This window comes from Dama dama, chromosome 17 (assembly GCF_033118175.1).
Source record: "Dama dama isolate Ldn47 chromosome 17, ASM3311817v1, whole genome shotgun sequence".
In the NCBI taxonomy this organism is placed as follows: domain Eukaryota; kingdom Metazoa; phylum Chordata; class Mammalia; order Artiodactyla; family Cervidae; genus Dama; species Dama dama.
Window position 1 is genome coordinate 59,934,940 of NC_083697.1, and position 16,948 is coordinate 59,951,887.

Genomic DNA, 16,948 nt, shown 5'->3' on the forward strand with positions numbered 1-16,948 from the left:
GAACACTCTCCCGCCGCATACCGTTGTGCCCACAGCCCTCAATGCTAGATCCGGTATAGTATGCTAGAACTTATTTACTTAAAATAATTAACTTATAATTATTACAGAAAACAAATTCTCAATTATCCACACCAATGTTCCTGCTGGATAATGCAAGTGTTGGACCAACTTTCAATGTTTAAGTGATTGGAAACTCAAACCCTCTTTTATAAATGAGGAAATAGAGTGGGGCTAGCAAGGTAAGACACTTTAGAGAAACAGCTTTCTGATGACCCATATCAAAGGGGGGTACCTCTAGAATAAAATAGGCTACATCTCCTCAAACAATTTTGCATGATGCAATTCTACCAATAGCTGGCTAACAGACTACTCTGATTATTATTCTCTGATGGGGGCCTGGCCTGCAAGTGCTGTGTTACTAAGGGCCGAAATATACACTCAGACCAACAGATGCTAAGACTGACTGACAGCCCTGGATAGAAACTGATGAGACTCATCAAGGCTTCAGCCTAAAGAGATGGTGCCTCATTTCTACAAGCAAGTCGTGAAATATCTACATATAAAGAGGCAATTTCTGTTAAAAAATAAAATAAGTGAGGTTTAGCTCAAGGCCCCAAATTTATCCCAAGCAAGGCAAAGATGATTTTTCAGCCTGGAAAGAAACTGTAATCCATTTATCAGCTGCCTGCCAAGGCCATATGGTTTTGAGTAATTAGAGTACCCACTGAACTCACCGGCACAAATGGTCTGTAAAATGTACAGCAGAGTAACAAAATAAATGTCAGTGCTCTCGAGAGCTATTAAAATGAAATGACTGCATTTCTTATTAAAAAAATATTTGTGGTGACATTAAGCCATCTTGTCACATACCCTTTAGAACATATTTAGAATATATCTCATTCCTAGAGCCTCATCAAAATTACCTGTGTTGAATTCTCCCTCCCTCCACTCTGAGATTCTGATCCCAAGAATCAGAAGACAAAGCCTGATCATTTTCAGGTAAAAAACAAAACAAAACTACCACCTTATGATTTTCATATGTAACAAGTATTAAGAAACACTGAATTAGACAGCATAACCAGTTGTAGAATCTAAACAGTACAAGTCTACATCATCTAAATATCAGGATATAAACATTTCTCTAGGCCTTCAGCAGAGCAAAAAAAAAAAAAAAAACATGCAATCAGATTAAGAAAAAAGCACTTGAAGTTATTAAAACTACTGGCTAGAAATGGGATGGTCAGAATACAGTGACACATTGGATTGTCAAGAACCTATGTGTCCTGCATGCCAATCCTTTTGCTAATATCCAAAGGATGTAAAAGCACTGGTATTCATTAAGCACACACACTCCGTAATTGATTTAATACTTATTTGCTTAGTGCTCTGAAGCTTACAAACAGCTATGAACTCTGATATGATTTTCCTAACAATTCTGTGAAGAATGGAGAGAAGATACAGCCATTTTTAAAATGAGAAAATATGTCCCGGGAAAACTGTGTTGAGTAGGTACCTCACGACAGCCAGAAATTAGGCTAAGTGGTGGGCCTGCTCAAAAGCATGAGATGGGGTACTTGGGGAAGCTTACAGTCTAAGGAGAAATGAGAGAGAACTGCAACATGTGCAATAAAAGAATAATTCACGTCTGTAGGGTAAGCACTGAATCCGATTCAAGAAAGAGAGTGTTGAGTTCATCTTCTTCCCAAAGGAGGTGACACTTGACTAATCAAACAACAAAGTCCAGACCAGGCTGATCAGGTGTACCTCGCTTGCTTCAGCTCACTTGTCTGCAAATCAGGGCTACCAGTACCACCTACTGCATCACGGTATGAGGATTAAATTACATACGCATAACAAGTGCGTAGACAAATGCCTGGTGCAGTCAGTGCTATCATCTAGTCCCAGTTAGCTATTATTATTACCGTTATATTATTCCTCTTGAATTTGAAACCAACTGAACAAATTACCTATTAAAAAGTTAATTACAAGAAAATGCATGCTTAAAAATAACCATCAGATGTATATAAATTTTAAAATATGGAATGAAATGTGAATGTTAAACTTTCACAAAAATTAAAAATAAATTACCCATTAACTACAGTCTGATTGTCAGCACTATGAAATATAGGGATGAGTCAGGAACATGCCAAACTTCAACCTTTAAAATCCTATACACTGTAGTGAAAAAACAATAGCATAGAAATTCCATAGGTAGAAATACGTTGTTATGGAAAGCACAAAGCTAAAAACAGACTCTGGAGGAAGCTATATTTTACAGTTAATTTGCTGTCACACAATGTATGATCCCAAAGAGCGTGAATGGCTATGCTTGGCAGAACAGGTCTGATGGTGCAGGGGTAGTAATGACATTGTGAGCACCAGGAGTCAGAACAGGGTAGAATCCTGGTGGATCCATTTACTGGCTCTATGACTACTGGCAAGTTCTTTAATTTGTGCAGACCTCAATTTCCTCATTTACGAAAAGACAGTATTATCTACCTTTTATAGCACTGCTATAAGAATTGAATGAAGAAATACGAGTTGAGAGTCTAATACATCCAGACAGTCCTCTCATTTGAAGGTTCTGAATACGGAATTTGTCTTCAATAAGAATACAGTGACTGGAAGTATTCAAACCAATGATTCCATATTCAACATTCAGGTTAGAATAAGTGACAAATGTTTACCAAGACAGAGAAATGGGTTATTTGTACAAATTTCTAGTAACAGAGCCTGGCTCGAGCTACCTTTTAAAACTGCAAAGTGAAAGAGCAAAATAATGGTTTCATTCCTAAACAGAAAAATTAAAGAAGGGTTTATTAACCCCAAATTTTCTGAAATCTCAAACCTATTTTTGGAAATATGGATGCCAGGTTTCCCTGCCAGGAATTTAAGAACTCAGTGCCTAGACATTTGTGGAAAACAGATGTGGCATTGTGTGACATTGGCACCAGACTTCCGGGCAAACGCCAGATGCAGAGTTTGGCCAGATATAGAACCCAGAGAATTTGAGGCCACCACCTCCACCCTGCTGCTGCCTCCTGCACCACACGCAAGCCAGAGCCCTGTGGTGTCTATTTAAATTCTATTAGAATTTCATTCCCATACCAGACACAGGGGGACATTACACTGGGGGAATGAATCTCTTGTTATACCCGGATTTGAGAATGTTTAATCAAGTGAATGTAGTTAAAACCTCAATGCCACAATTATCATTAAATGGATACCAAACCCACCAGCAAGACATCTGGTTGTAATGAAGTCCCTGATATTAACATGATATCCAAAAACTCATCAGGAAAAGATGGGAGGTTGACTGTCAGGACAACATCACAAATAGAAACCAAAGTCAATTATCTTCAATTCGCCTAGTATCTATTTGCAGAAATTTCACTCAAGCAGCAATACCTTATATATAATACTACATACATATATACATCAGTGAATGTTCTTATTTCATTATCTATATAAAATTTTAAAATACTGGCTTATATTTTACACCCACATCATTTCAAGATAAATAAATGTATGAAATAATTATTTCCAAAATACAGAAATCTGTAAGCTTTAAACTGATTAAAAAACCCCATAATTTATTTCTATAAACAAAATTTCTATGCAACAAAAATTAAGTGAAAATGCAAAAGAAGCAACAGGTTAGAAAACCAGTTGCAGAAAATATGACATGAAGATTAGTATTATATTATATGAAGAGTTCAAATAGTCAGAAACAACAAAATAATTCCAATAAACAGGAAAAAAAATGAAAATTCATAAAGAAGAAAATAATATTAAAATAAAAAATGTTCTCAACTATAAGCTCTCTAGTCCTGAAAACAGCTATCAGTTCAGTTCAGTTCAGTCGCTCAGTCGTGTCCGACTCTGCGACCCCATGAATCGCAGCACACCAGGCCTCCTTGTCCATCACCAACTCCCGGAGTCTACCCAAACCCATGCCCAGCTATAAATGACTATTAATTTAACAATTTCATTCTATAAATGTTTACTATCAGCTACTTGCCTGGAACTCCTATGTATACTCAGTGAATAAAGGAAATTGTCACAGTCTTAAGTTGGGAATATAAAAATTTTAACACTGTCAACGTTAAAATGAAGCTAGTACTTATTTATGTGCCTAAGAGCATTTTAAATACAAGCAATTCTAAGAAAAGGGGTCATAGGGATTCTTGCCCAAAAAGTTAATCAAAAAGAAAGAAAAGGCTACAGACAGACAGAAGGCTCTCAGAAATCTTGCTCATTTATGTATCATGATGTGTTACTCCCAAGGAAAGGTAAGTTCCCAAAGAGCAGGGACCTTGTGAGTTACCACTGAGCACCTAGTATCTAGAGCAGCACCCAGGAGGGAAGAGGTAACCAATAAATTTTTGTAAAATGGACGAACAAATACAGAAACATGGTGAACTATAACATAACCTCTACAAATTCTATCACACAATTCATGTTAAACAAAGTTGAAATAACAATATGGAGAAACTATCATAATTACAATATATTGTAGGTATATAAATGGAAGCAAAAACAAGGAATGGAAGAAAATGTGCAAAAACTAAACACACAGGTGTGGGTGGGTTTTGAGAGGGTGTAAGCATTTAAACAGATAACATTCAATTTATATAATAATAATATATATTAATAATATAATTATAATAGCACCACTGTTTTGCCACTAATCAGGTAAAGAATTTTGGTATCTGTTTCTACTTTGCATCTTTCTCTCTAGCAAATGTTTTTATACATATCTTCATATAGCCTATGTGAAAAAAAAAAAAAATCCTAATATTCCCTAAGGCATTTCTCCTACTTTGAAGCTACTTCAAGTTAATTTCAACAATCTGCTAAAAAATGAAAGGCAAAGAAAGATATTAAAAAGGGAATCTTTGAACTGGGCAACTGATAAAACGAAAAGTGAAGTGAAAGTCACTCAGTCGAGTCCGACTCTTTGCGACCCCATGGACTATTCTACTGCCCTTGCCAGGCCAGGATACTGGAGTGAGTAAGCTTTCCCTTCTCCAGGGGATCTTCCCACTCAGGGATTGAACCCAGGTCTCCCTCATTGCACGCAGATTCTTTACCAGCTGAACCACAAGTGGAAGCCAAGAATACTAGAGTGAGTAGCCTATCCCTTCTCCAGGTGATCTTCCCGACCGAGGAATCAAACTGGGGTCTCCTGCATTGCAGACAGATTCTTTACCAACTGAGCTATCAGGGAAGCCTGATAAAATGAAAAGCTCATGTTAATTGCATTGAGTTTAGACCTGGCAGTGAACTGCTGAGAAGAATGTGCAGAAGGCTACCCCCTTGCTATTATCATGCTACTTTTTTTAAAAAGTAAAGAACTTCAAAAATATGACCGTAGTTCGGATAGTCCATTCTAACAGCCATTTTAACTTACAAAACTTAAGTTCTTGATTTAGTAGAAGAGATGGACCCAGAAAAAATGAAAAAGTACTGAAAGTATGTCTGTACAGATGCTTGACATGGAAATCTTAAGGCCACCTATTGGAAGTAGAGGAAAAGCACTAGCAAAGATGAACAATAATCCACAAACTCAGAGTAAATGTCCAGACATACACACAGAGTTAAAAGAACTTATGTGAACTGAGAGTTTCAAATTGTTTTTCAAGCACTTTGTTTTATGCTGACTTTGCAAATGGAGTTTTAATCTCTCCAATAGATCACACTCTGGTAATAAAAGTTTGTATTAAGAAAAAGGAATTATATAGTCGTCATATAATTTATAAAAATTAAAAATTAAAATTTTACATAAAAATTATTGAGATTGTAGAAATTAAAAAAAGAAAAAACCCAAAAGAGCAGCTATAGTTTACAGCCTTACACGATTTATTGAGACCAGTTCTTCAAAATTTAAAAACGTATTACCACTGATAAAGATTTTCTTAACTTTCTACTTAAATGTTCCCACATTCCAAAATGTTCCATCAGGAAAAAGATTCACTTCCAAATGAAAGTTAACCACAGAAAGAGGTATAGCAAGCCCAGGATGAGAAAGGACAAACAAAGGAAAGCTCTATGCATTTTCCAGCTCCAGAAATACCTTATCTCTTTCGCTGGATGCTTATACTTTTTAAAGAAGAAAAACCCACAGAGCAGAGTTTTACTGTGTGTGGTTTTTGTCAGCAGTCACTGAGTCAATTGGGATGCTTTACAGGAACGGAGATTCCAATCGCAAGCCCCAGGAATTCTAAGTCAATTGGTCTGGAAAGAGCCCAGATATCTGGAAGGTTAACATGAAATGTAAATAATGGCCTTAGAGATAGTAACCCCACTCTCTTTCTCACAGGATGCCATTCAAACAGAAAGAGATTAGTTTAATTATCGGAGCCAATCAGTGGCAGAGCAAGAATGAAAACCCAGAACTGCTACCACCCAGCTCAATCTTCTTTGCTCTAAATAAGCTTCCGACCTTCCATTTTAATAACGCTTCAACATAAGCTGGAGCAGCTATGATTCCACCTCTATCCACTGTTTGTTTACTCCCTCTGGAGAGACTTCCAAAGTAAATTTGTAAAACTATTATATGTATAAAGAGAGGCAGCCTACCACGCTCCTCCATCCATGGGATTGTCCAGGCAAGGGTACTGGAGTGGGTTGCCATTTCCTTCTCCAGGGGATCTTCCCGACCCAGGGATCAAACCTGGGTCTCCCGCATTGTAGGCAGACGCTTTACCGTCTGAGCCACCAGGGAAATAGTTCAAATAGAGGCAAGAAAAATGAAAACAGTTCATATGTGAGGAAGAGGGGTATACATCAGCTTTCTTTTTTTATTCTATTTATACTTTAAGTTAGGTGGGCAATAAAAATCACTTTTTAAAATTAAGTTTTGATGCATGAACTTAAATTAGATCCAATACAAATTAAGTTACAGAGATGCAAATCTAACACCTCTTACATTTTCACAGTTTTTTTCCTATCATTTAAAAAAATAAGATTACTTCACGTATTGTGTGTATAAAACTTTTACATCTATTTCACTATCTTTTAATGCTTTTCCTAAAACACAGCTAAAAGACCTCTGCATTCAGGAGAAGGGCTCCTAACTTAGTCCATCACTCAAGCTCTTTACACAATCTGCTCAACCACGTGAGAAAATCCATGAGCAACTTTCCTTTCGAATGAAAGATATACACCAGGATATAAAATAGATGAAACTGGAATATGTCAAGGCTTAACCATGAAGGGCCTTAATTTATCAATCTAGTCTTGAGCCAACTAGTTCCTGAAGACATGACTCAAAACCAAGTTCCTTAAGACCTAGCTCCATATAATATGATGCAATCTTTTAAGACCACATATACAAACAGTAGTATGCACTTTCTAAGGGTGCATAAATAGGCATGTTAATGCATTGAAAAAGTCTTTAAATATACGCTCATTAAAAATAGGTTTAGTTCTTGAAAGATGAGGAAGAGAGTCCGGCACGAATAATTTAGTTTTTTAAGGAGATTACATTTATTACTTGCATATGAAAGTGTTTCTAATTCCCAGACTTCATTAGATGCCATCAGACTTTTCTTCCTGGAAAAGAAGTCTGTGTCCCCCTCAGTAAATATGTTGCTTTAAGTGTATCTGACATGTTTACTGAATACATACTCTGAACCACCTAGGCAACTAAGTTATTCAAGGAAAGAGTCCTTAGGCTATTTCTAAAAGGTCATAAGCCAGAAATTTTCTTTTCAACATACACTTTAAAAAGACACTTTGATGTAGTGACAAAGAAGCTAAGCTTAGAGTTATAAAGTTCTTGTCTTAAATCAAACTCTGCATGATGAACTGTAACCCTTTAACAAGTTACTTAATCCTCATTCTGCTCATCTGTAAAACACGGATGAGAATATCGTCTCCTACATTTGCGGAGAAGATGAAAAAGAAATGTTTATAAATCAATTAGCACAATACCTGGTACCTAACCAATGATAGTCATTTGTTTGAAATATTAATATGAAAGCAAGAATTTCATATAATTTCTTGCTAACAAAAAAGTATTAACAAAATTTTAAAAACACCTACTTTTAAAGAATAACATAAACTCAGACAATCTAAGTAAAGTAAACAGTGAAACTAGTAATTTCAAGTCCATCAGGTCTGTGCAAGTAAAAAATGAAAACTTCCATTAGTTTGGCAGAGAAACTTCCATTCTGATACATGCAAATTATGTATTTCTAATCTTTATTCCATTTTTTTAAAAAGTTTTAATCATCTTACTTCACAGACTGAAAATGTTCATATTCAATTCATACACATTATTAGGCTGTACATCACTACTCTTCTTGAAGAATATGCTAACTATCCAACTTATTAATATGCCAACACTGCTCAATGATGCTTTCCACAGTTAATTGGCTAAGAAATCTTATCCCCAAAACTGTAATGAAGAAGTTCACACTGAAGTTCACGGGAAAGCTTGGATAAAGATTTATAATTTTTTTTGAAACTACTATTTATTTTGAGTTGTTATCTCTATTTTGTTATGAAAATAGTCAGCATTTATATTTTACCTTATCATAACCCATTATAATTTATCACAAAGTAACTTCATCTTAGATCAGATATCCAAACACATCACTTAATTTCATAGATAATGACTTAGCATCTAATATAGTCTAGGCTGAAAGATTAAAAATTCATTCCTAAAAAGGGGTAAGAAAGTAATTTTCTTATACATATTAAAAGCCAGATATGTTAGAGAAAAAGTCTACAGAATCAATTGAAGTTAACAGAATTTGCTAAAACTTTAACATCAGTCTCCTGAAAACGTTTAAATTCTCCACTGAATCCTTTGATGTTAACCAACATTAATACCCCAACAATTTATCTTATTTATTTATGCGATAGGTGTATGTATGCATGTGCACACGGGGTGTTTGTGTGTATATCAATCACTTGCAATCTCCTCTCCAAGTGACGTATCTGCTGCAAAACAAATAAAGCAAAATCCTGCAAATTCAAGAAAGTATGTTACCTGTGCCTCCTTTATAATTTTCTGTCACATAACAAAAGAATTACAACAGGCACAGAACGAGGTCTATTTCTTCAACAGCTAAAATAGTTAACTGGTTCTTAATTATTCTCTCAAGTAGTTTTGTAATGTTACTTCAGCTAAAGAATACTTTTCAAAACTCAATTTTCATTGATTCTATTTCCTCAGTTCTTTCAAAGAGTAGTGTCTAGTCTCAAATTTGATGTAGATTACCTTCTTGCTGCTAGTGGAGCTGAAAAAATTCAACAGAGCAACTCTTCGTTACATTTAGCGGCATATACAAAGCAGACCAAAGCTTCATCAGTGAAACACCAGTAAGTCAAACAAAGCATGGCTGTGATTGTAGTTTGTGATCTTTGTAAGGGACCACAGTCTGCAATCACTGTAACATGGCTCACCTGTTCATTTTTGCAAAGCCACACACTGTTTCCACTTAACACAGTGAAAATTTTAGCTTTATAGCCTCTCAGTTCAAGATATCCACATTTCTCAGGTGCAATAGCAGCTTGAGACTGCGAAGAAAGGGCCTGTAACTTCAGTGCATTTAATAGTAGGCTGATCCAGTCATTTCTTTCCTCTGAAAATAAAAACAGGAGAAAATATACACCCACGCTTAATAAGTTATAAACACAAAGAAGTGTGGAACAAGACTGACTTTCTCTGGAACAGATCATTTACAGATCCTTCCCTAGAATCACAATCTAAATGCTACTGTTGGCAGGACAACAGCCCAATTCTGTTAGGTTATTAGTCATTCCTTGGTATAACTCCGCAGATGCTCAAGTTCGTAACAGGGAGCCCTCTGTATCCCCAAGTTCAGCAACTGCAGATTCCACCAACCAAGGATCAAAAATGTCCTCGCTGTGGGACCCAAGGTTACAGAAGGCCAACTGTACTCAGCTGTCCTGTAACCAACATCACTGGCTTCACCTGGAATTGAATAGAAATGCAAAATCCTGGCCCTCCTCCAGAATGGATGAATCAGAATCTTCATTTAAAGATCTCCAGATGATGCATATGCATGTTAACATCTAAGCAGCATTGTTAGATTACTCATGAGATCAGATTGTCTTTTTTAATATAAGAAAGTAATATGGCTACCGAACAAGTAACAGATTGTACCCAGCAATACAGTTACTAAAATATCCAGAAAAGCTTGCTTTCTAGCAGGCATTTGGAACCGACTCAAGAGTGCACTTGCCTTGATATTCACTCACCCATACCTTTCACTAACAATAGCATCTCATCTGTTAAAACCTGTTCTCTCACTCCTTCCACAAAAACTACATGACCTTCAACTATAACACACTGTGTTACAGACACAGGAATTCAATCCAGTCCCCTAAGTGCAATCAAAGTTGTAAGTCAAGTTAGATATGAACACATAATAGAACACAGAATACTGTAAATGTCATACCAATGGTATCAAATAATATATGAATCAACTCAACGGAGGTGAGTGATTTGCTGAAGGTCATATAGCAAGTAAGTATTAAAATTAGGAGAATAAAATGTTTTAAGTCTCAGACAATTGTTCTTGACACTATGAGGGGGGAAAAAAAAGGATATTTGTTTGAGGTCTTGAGGATGAGAATGAATTAAAAAAACACTGGAATTTGGAAGAAAAACAAGCAAAATAGTATTTTAAGCAGAGGAAACAGAAACAATGAACATCTGCTAGGGATAATTTATAAATAAGTAAATTTATAATTTTGAACTCACAAAGAAGTGATGGGAAATATGGCTGGAGATCCTACAGTGCCTAGGGTAAGGAATTTGGTCTTTATTATGGAAGGAAAAGAAAACCATTTCCAAATTCTTAGCAAGAAAGGGACAAGATTAGGATGATGACAGACCAAACTGGAAGGCAGGAGGTCAGGAATAAGGCAATAGAGACTTAAAGTACAATGAAAATGGAAAAAACACAGCTGTGGTTCTGAATATGCTTGAGTATGTTTGACAGGTGTTCATCAAAAGGTGAATTAATTACTTAGAATAAAAGGTAGTTTGGAACCATGAATCTACCAAAGAAAACGGAAGGTTCTATTAACAGAACCACCTGAGGTTTTCAGCACCCTAGCATGAGCATCTAGGTAGATGGATAGCAATATGTGAATAAAGGCAATCCCTACAAGAGAATCAGAGAAGGTAATGGCACCCCACTCCAGTTCTCTTGCCTGGAAAATCCCATGGATGGAGAAGCCTGGTAGGCTGCAGTCCATGGGGTTGCGAAGAGTTGGACTAAATTGAACGACTTCACCTTCACTTTTCACTTTCATGCATTGGAGAAGGAAATGGCAACCCACTCCAGTGTTCTTGCCTGGAGAATCCCAGGGGCGGGGGAGCCTGGTGGGCTGACGTCTATGGGGTCGCACAGAGCCGGACACGACTGAAGTGACTTAGCAGCAGCAGCATACAAGAGAATACTCATGAATGTGGATAAGTGTTTAATGTAAAAGGAGAATAAATGGTATACATTTGAGGTATAACTGATTCTAGGAGGCTGGAAAATGGGCTGGGGGGTAGGGGGGAGACAAATATGAAAGTGGTTTTATCAAGGTGAAAAGGGGAAAAAAAAAAAAAAAAAAAAAGACTGAATTCCAGGTAGGAAAAATTTTTGAGAAGGAAAGAGTAAGGTGGATCCAAGTTTGGGAAACTGCCTGGTATCTCAGATCCTTTTAAGACAGGTCTGGTTAGAGGTATTGTCATTGTAGATTGAAATTAAGTCTCCATATTAGACCTACTGACATTTCAACATGGAACCCCAGTTACTTTATAATACAACTCTTAATTTTTAAAGTATCTTCATTCTTGCTCATCTTCAAAACTACCAAAGCTATTTAGGTGTATCTTTACTGACCAAGGCCAAAGTATTTATTAAAAACTCATTTATTGATATTTTATTGCAGGTATTACATAACCCCCAAGTAACAGTGCTTATTCCTATGTACCAGGACAAAATATCTCTCAAGTTTCTCCAGCATCATTATAAAGTAAAAGACATGAAAATATTCAGGAAACTAAGCCCATGTCAATCCATAGTAGCTACTCTACATTTTCTTATTGTTTAGTCACTAAATTGTGCCCAACATTTTGGGACCCCATGGAATGTAGCCTGACAGGCTCCTCTGTCTATGGGGTTTCCCAGACAAGATACTGGAGTGGGTTGCCATTTTCTTCTCCAGAGGAGCTTCCCAACCCAGGGATCGAACCCATGTCTCCTACACTGGCAGGAGAATTCTTCAACACTGAGCCACTTGGGAAGCCCTACTCTACATTTTACATCTGCACAGACAGACTGCTCTGGGATAATGTATTACATTTTCAGTAACAGCAACACACTTTCCACTTGGTGATTATTTGTGATCATTAAGTACACACAGATATTCCTGCCAAGTAAATGGTATACAATGTTTTCTGTTTATTTATGTTAATTCACACAAATCACTGACTGAAATGTAGGCCATGATTTAAAGAACTGGGCCAAAGTGATTTTGGTTTTCAGACTACTATTAGCAGATATCTCAGTTTATCAGGAAACAATTTGAAATTGACAATTGTATTAACTGTTAGTCTTAAGTATATTATGACTCCATCTCAACAAATGGTGCCCTTATAGCCTAGAAGAATTCTCTAGCTCCTGAGGTTCTCACTTGCTAATAGAAAGTAACAATCATGAAGAACAGGATTGAATACTAATGTGCAGTTTATACTTAATAACCCATGCCAAAGGAGATAAACAGTGAGACAGACAATTCAAACACAATAAAAGAGATTACAAGTGTCATTGGTATTTGCAAAGTGTGCATACTTGGACATGGGGAATATGCTTTGATAAGTTACAACATCCCGAAACAAATAATGATTTCCCTCTGGGCACAAGCATAGCTGTATACTGTGCTGGATTCTGCCTGCTATTCACACCAAGGTACCTTCATTCTTTCCAAAAACAAACGTTTATTGAGTGTCTATCTTGATCTTATTAGCACTGTGCTAAGCATCATTCCCTCTGAGAATGTGCTCTGACTGGGGCATGGCTTTGCTCTGAATAGAGCATTTCAGGTTGGAAAAAGAAAATAAATAAATAAATAAAAATGACAGAGAAAACAAAATTGCCACTTTCTTGTGGTTATGCTAGAATGTAAATAAAAACCATTAGCAATCCCCTCAAACCTCAAGCTAGTTAAGGTTTGTTGGAATGTCAACTCAAAGTACACAAATAAAAAGGTTAAAAAAATCAACCAAGGATACTTAGCATCCTCTACATTCTACTGGATTTAGCAGTAGGCACATTCATTAGCAAAATAAGATTAATTACATGAGGGATTGCTACACAAGGGCCATGTAAAACATGAATAAAAGAATCTAACAAAATTCATATGTACTCTTAAAGTTTGATATAATCTAAAGATTCCTCAGTGTGACCCATGATCAATATTAGAGAAGGAATTATTATATACTATGGTTATTCTTATAATGGATAATGGTTCATTCATACGAATGTCCACTTAGTTCCAGCTATGTTCTAAGCCCTATTCTGAATACCAAGAATGAAGCAGTGAACAAGACAGCTCCTGGCCTTCATCTCCAGAAGTTTACATTCTTGTGAAAGAAGGCAGGCAATAAAACATATATATCACACACTGACAATGCAATGGGATAAAATACAGCACAGGAAGAAGGGCGCAGAAAGTATTATTTTATATAGGATAACAGAAAAAAGCTCAGGAAGAAGGTGATGATTTTGCAAAAGCCTAAAGGAAGTGGAAGTAGGCAAAGGGGGAGGATGACTGGAGGAGGAGTGTTCAAGGACACAGAAAGCAGAAATGCCAAGGCAACCACAGGTCTGGTGTGTTCACAGGCCAAGAGGCCCCTGTAGTTGCAGCAGGGTGCGTGAGGGTGAGCAGAGACGAAAGAAAGATAGGTGAGACCCTGCATGGGCTTCGGGACCTCACAGAGACCACTCTCGGTAAGCCAGAAAAACAAAGAGCATCTGAAGTGGGAGACAGGACCTGACTGTCTTGCTGGAGGCGCTCTCTGACAACCGTAATGAAAACATGATTGCTGTTGATCATGGGAGGTTATGACCGTCATCCCAAAAAAAGGAGGTTTGTGGGAGAGTGAGGACAGTGGAGGCGCTGAGAACTGGGTGGAGCCCAGGCATATTTCCAAAGTCACGCTGGTAAGATTTGCTGAATCTGGCCTGGATGGAGACAAGGTAGGAAAAGGTTCGACAGTGACCCCAAAGTTTGAGGTCTGTTATATTATGACAGGCAATCAAAGGACACCAAAGAGAACTTTCACTCCTCTAGTTCTTCCTCCAGATGAAAAATGCTCCATGCCTTGCTTCTGAGAACAAGGAAGATTTCAAAACAGGTAAGTCTGTTTGCCCAAAACAGGTAAGGAAAATTTATATGCTTCTCCTCCCGAACTCCCCAGTGTTCTTTAAAAAAAAAAAAAGTTTAGTTTTGCAGTTTCACAGCTTCCACTAGAGGGCTGTATGATGCTTTACAGAAACAGAATTAAGAGACTGACTCACTTGCCTCCCAGGAGTCTAAAGCCGCTAAGGGGGACACCTACCATGGAATCTGCAAGTAAGGGGCAGTACTGAAAATGGTCCTTGAAAGGGAATGACTGCTCAGAATTTTTTTTTTTTTTTATTGAAGTATAGTTGATTTACAATGCTGTGCTGATTTCTGCTGTGTAACAAAATGATTCGGTTATACATATATACACATTCATTTTTAAAAATATCCTCTTCCATTGTGGTCTAACCCAGGAGACCAGATATAGTTCCCTGTGCTATATAGGATTTTATTATTTATCCGTTCTAAATGTAATAGTTTGCATCTGCCAACCCCAAACTCCCAGTCTATTCCTCACCCTCTCTACCCCTTGGCAACCACAAGTCTGATCTCTACATCTGAGTCTACTGATGTTTTGTAGACAAGTTCATTTGCACCGTATTTTAGATTCCACATATAAGTGACATATTGTATTTGTCTTTCTCTTTCTGACTTTTGTCACTTAGCATGATAGTCTCAAGTTGCATCCATGTTGCTGCAAATAGCATTATTTCAATTTTTTTACGGCTGAGTTGTATTCCACTGTATATATGCACCACATCTTCTTCACCCATTCATCTGTTGATAGCCATTTAGATTGTTTCCATGCTTCAACTATTGTGACTAGCGCTGCTATGGACACTGGGATGCATGTATCTGTTTGAATCATAGATTTGTCCAGGTATATTGCCAGAAGTGGGACTGCTGGGTCATATGGTAGTTCTAGTTTTCGGAGAAACTTCCATACGGCTTTCCACAGTGGCTGCACCAATGTCCATTCCCACCAACAGTGTAGAAGGGTTCCCTTTTCTCCACATCCTCTCCAGCATTTGTTATTTGTAGAGTTTTTAATGGTGGCTCTTCTGATGGGTGTGAGGTGGTGTCTCATTGTAGTTTTGATTTGCATTTCTCTAGTAATTAGTGATGTTGAACATCTTTTCATGTGCCTCCTGGCCATCTGTATGTCTTCTCTGGAGAAATGTCTATTAAGCTCTTCTGCTCATTTTTCGAGTGGGTTTTTTGTTGTTAAAGTTGTATGAGCTGTTTGTGTATTTTGGAGATTGAGCCTTTGTCAGTCAGATCATTTGTAAATACTTCCTCCCATTCATAGGTCTTTTTTTCTTTTTTTAATGGTTTCCTATACTATGCAAAAGCCCGTAAATTGGATTAGGTTCCATTTGTTTATTTTTGCTTTTATCTCTATTTCCTTGAGAAACTAACCTAAGAAAACACTGGTATGATTTATTTCTGAGAAAATTTTGCTGATGTTCTCCTCTAGGAGTTTTATGGTGTCATGTCTTATGTTTAAGTCTTTAAGCCATTTTGAGTTTATTTTCAGACCACTCAGAATTCTTAAGCTTTCTTCTAATTATGAGAACTACCCACTGAAAACATCCCCTGTTTCTTAAAGTAACACAACACCTGTGTTACCACAGGTGTCAAGGGAATACGTGTTAACTGGAGGATCATTAGCTGTTAGAATCCTCTGAGCAATTCCAGTAATTCTGCTTGAGGAGGAAAGGAATCAGACTAAATTTTCTAGGTTGAGGAAGAGAATTCAAGACGTTATAATTTCAATAAAATTAACTTGCAGCTAAGAAGATAACATTCCACTAGGAAACTCAGGGGAATTGAAACCTTAGAAAATCTGTGGGGAAAAGCTGCCAAATTGTAATCTTCTCTTAGCAATGCCAGTGGGTGATGCGGGAGTCTAGAAATTCTGACACTGGTTTCCGGGCAGACGAAGGGAGCTGTGTTACAGGTCACTCGGAATCTTTCCACCAACAACAAGGAGTTCATCTCTGCTGGATGTGAAACTACTGCCCCTTTCTGTCCTAAACTTTGATTTTGCTTCTTAATAAGACTGAAGCAAAGTTTTCCATAAGCAACTATGATCGATTTCTCAGTTTCCACCAAATAAAAACTAATCAAGCATTTCTATACACGGAAGGAGGACAACAAGACAAACACTTAATAAAAACACATGCAGCATCTTGCTGAAGGTTCCCTAATAAATATATAGACATATGTGCCATTGACATATATATACATATATATATCTACACTTATCTTTAAAAAATGTGAGATGTTACTATGTAAAAACAACTTTCAATGAAAATAACATAGTAATTCTATGTGGATAGTCTGTTTTCACTGAAGCAGTATTTTCATGGTTTTAAAAATTAAAGACGTAAGCCTTATTCAACACACAAAAATTCATACTAAAGTTTATGAAATTTTTATACTAAGCTTACATCATAAAGATGAACTCCATACCACAGAGGGATTTATTGGTCCATTGTAAACATGTAACTTTTAAACATGTGTGGGTTGATACATTTTATTTCAATAAAATGTGTCTGTT

At 36.9% G+C, this 16,948-nt stretch overlaps 1 protein-coding gene across 5 annotated transcripts in view; it reads right to left on the reverse strand.

Annotated features, from left to right (window-relative positions):
- The window catches only part of ARAP2 (ArfGAP with RhoGAP domain, ankyrin repeat and PH domain 2), a 200,308-nt gene that overhangs the window by 116,467 nt on the left and 66,893 nt on the right, over positions 1–16,948 (reverse strand). For all 5 annotated transcript variants that reach the window (XM_061164524.1, XM_061164525.1, XM_061164526.1 and 2 more), the window contains one exon: positions 9,418–9,596. In XM_061164524.1, coding sequence (XP_061020507.1) covers positions 9,418–9,596 — 179 coding nt within the window. The remainder of the gene's footprint in view (positions 1–9,417; positions 9,597–16,948) is intronic.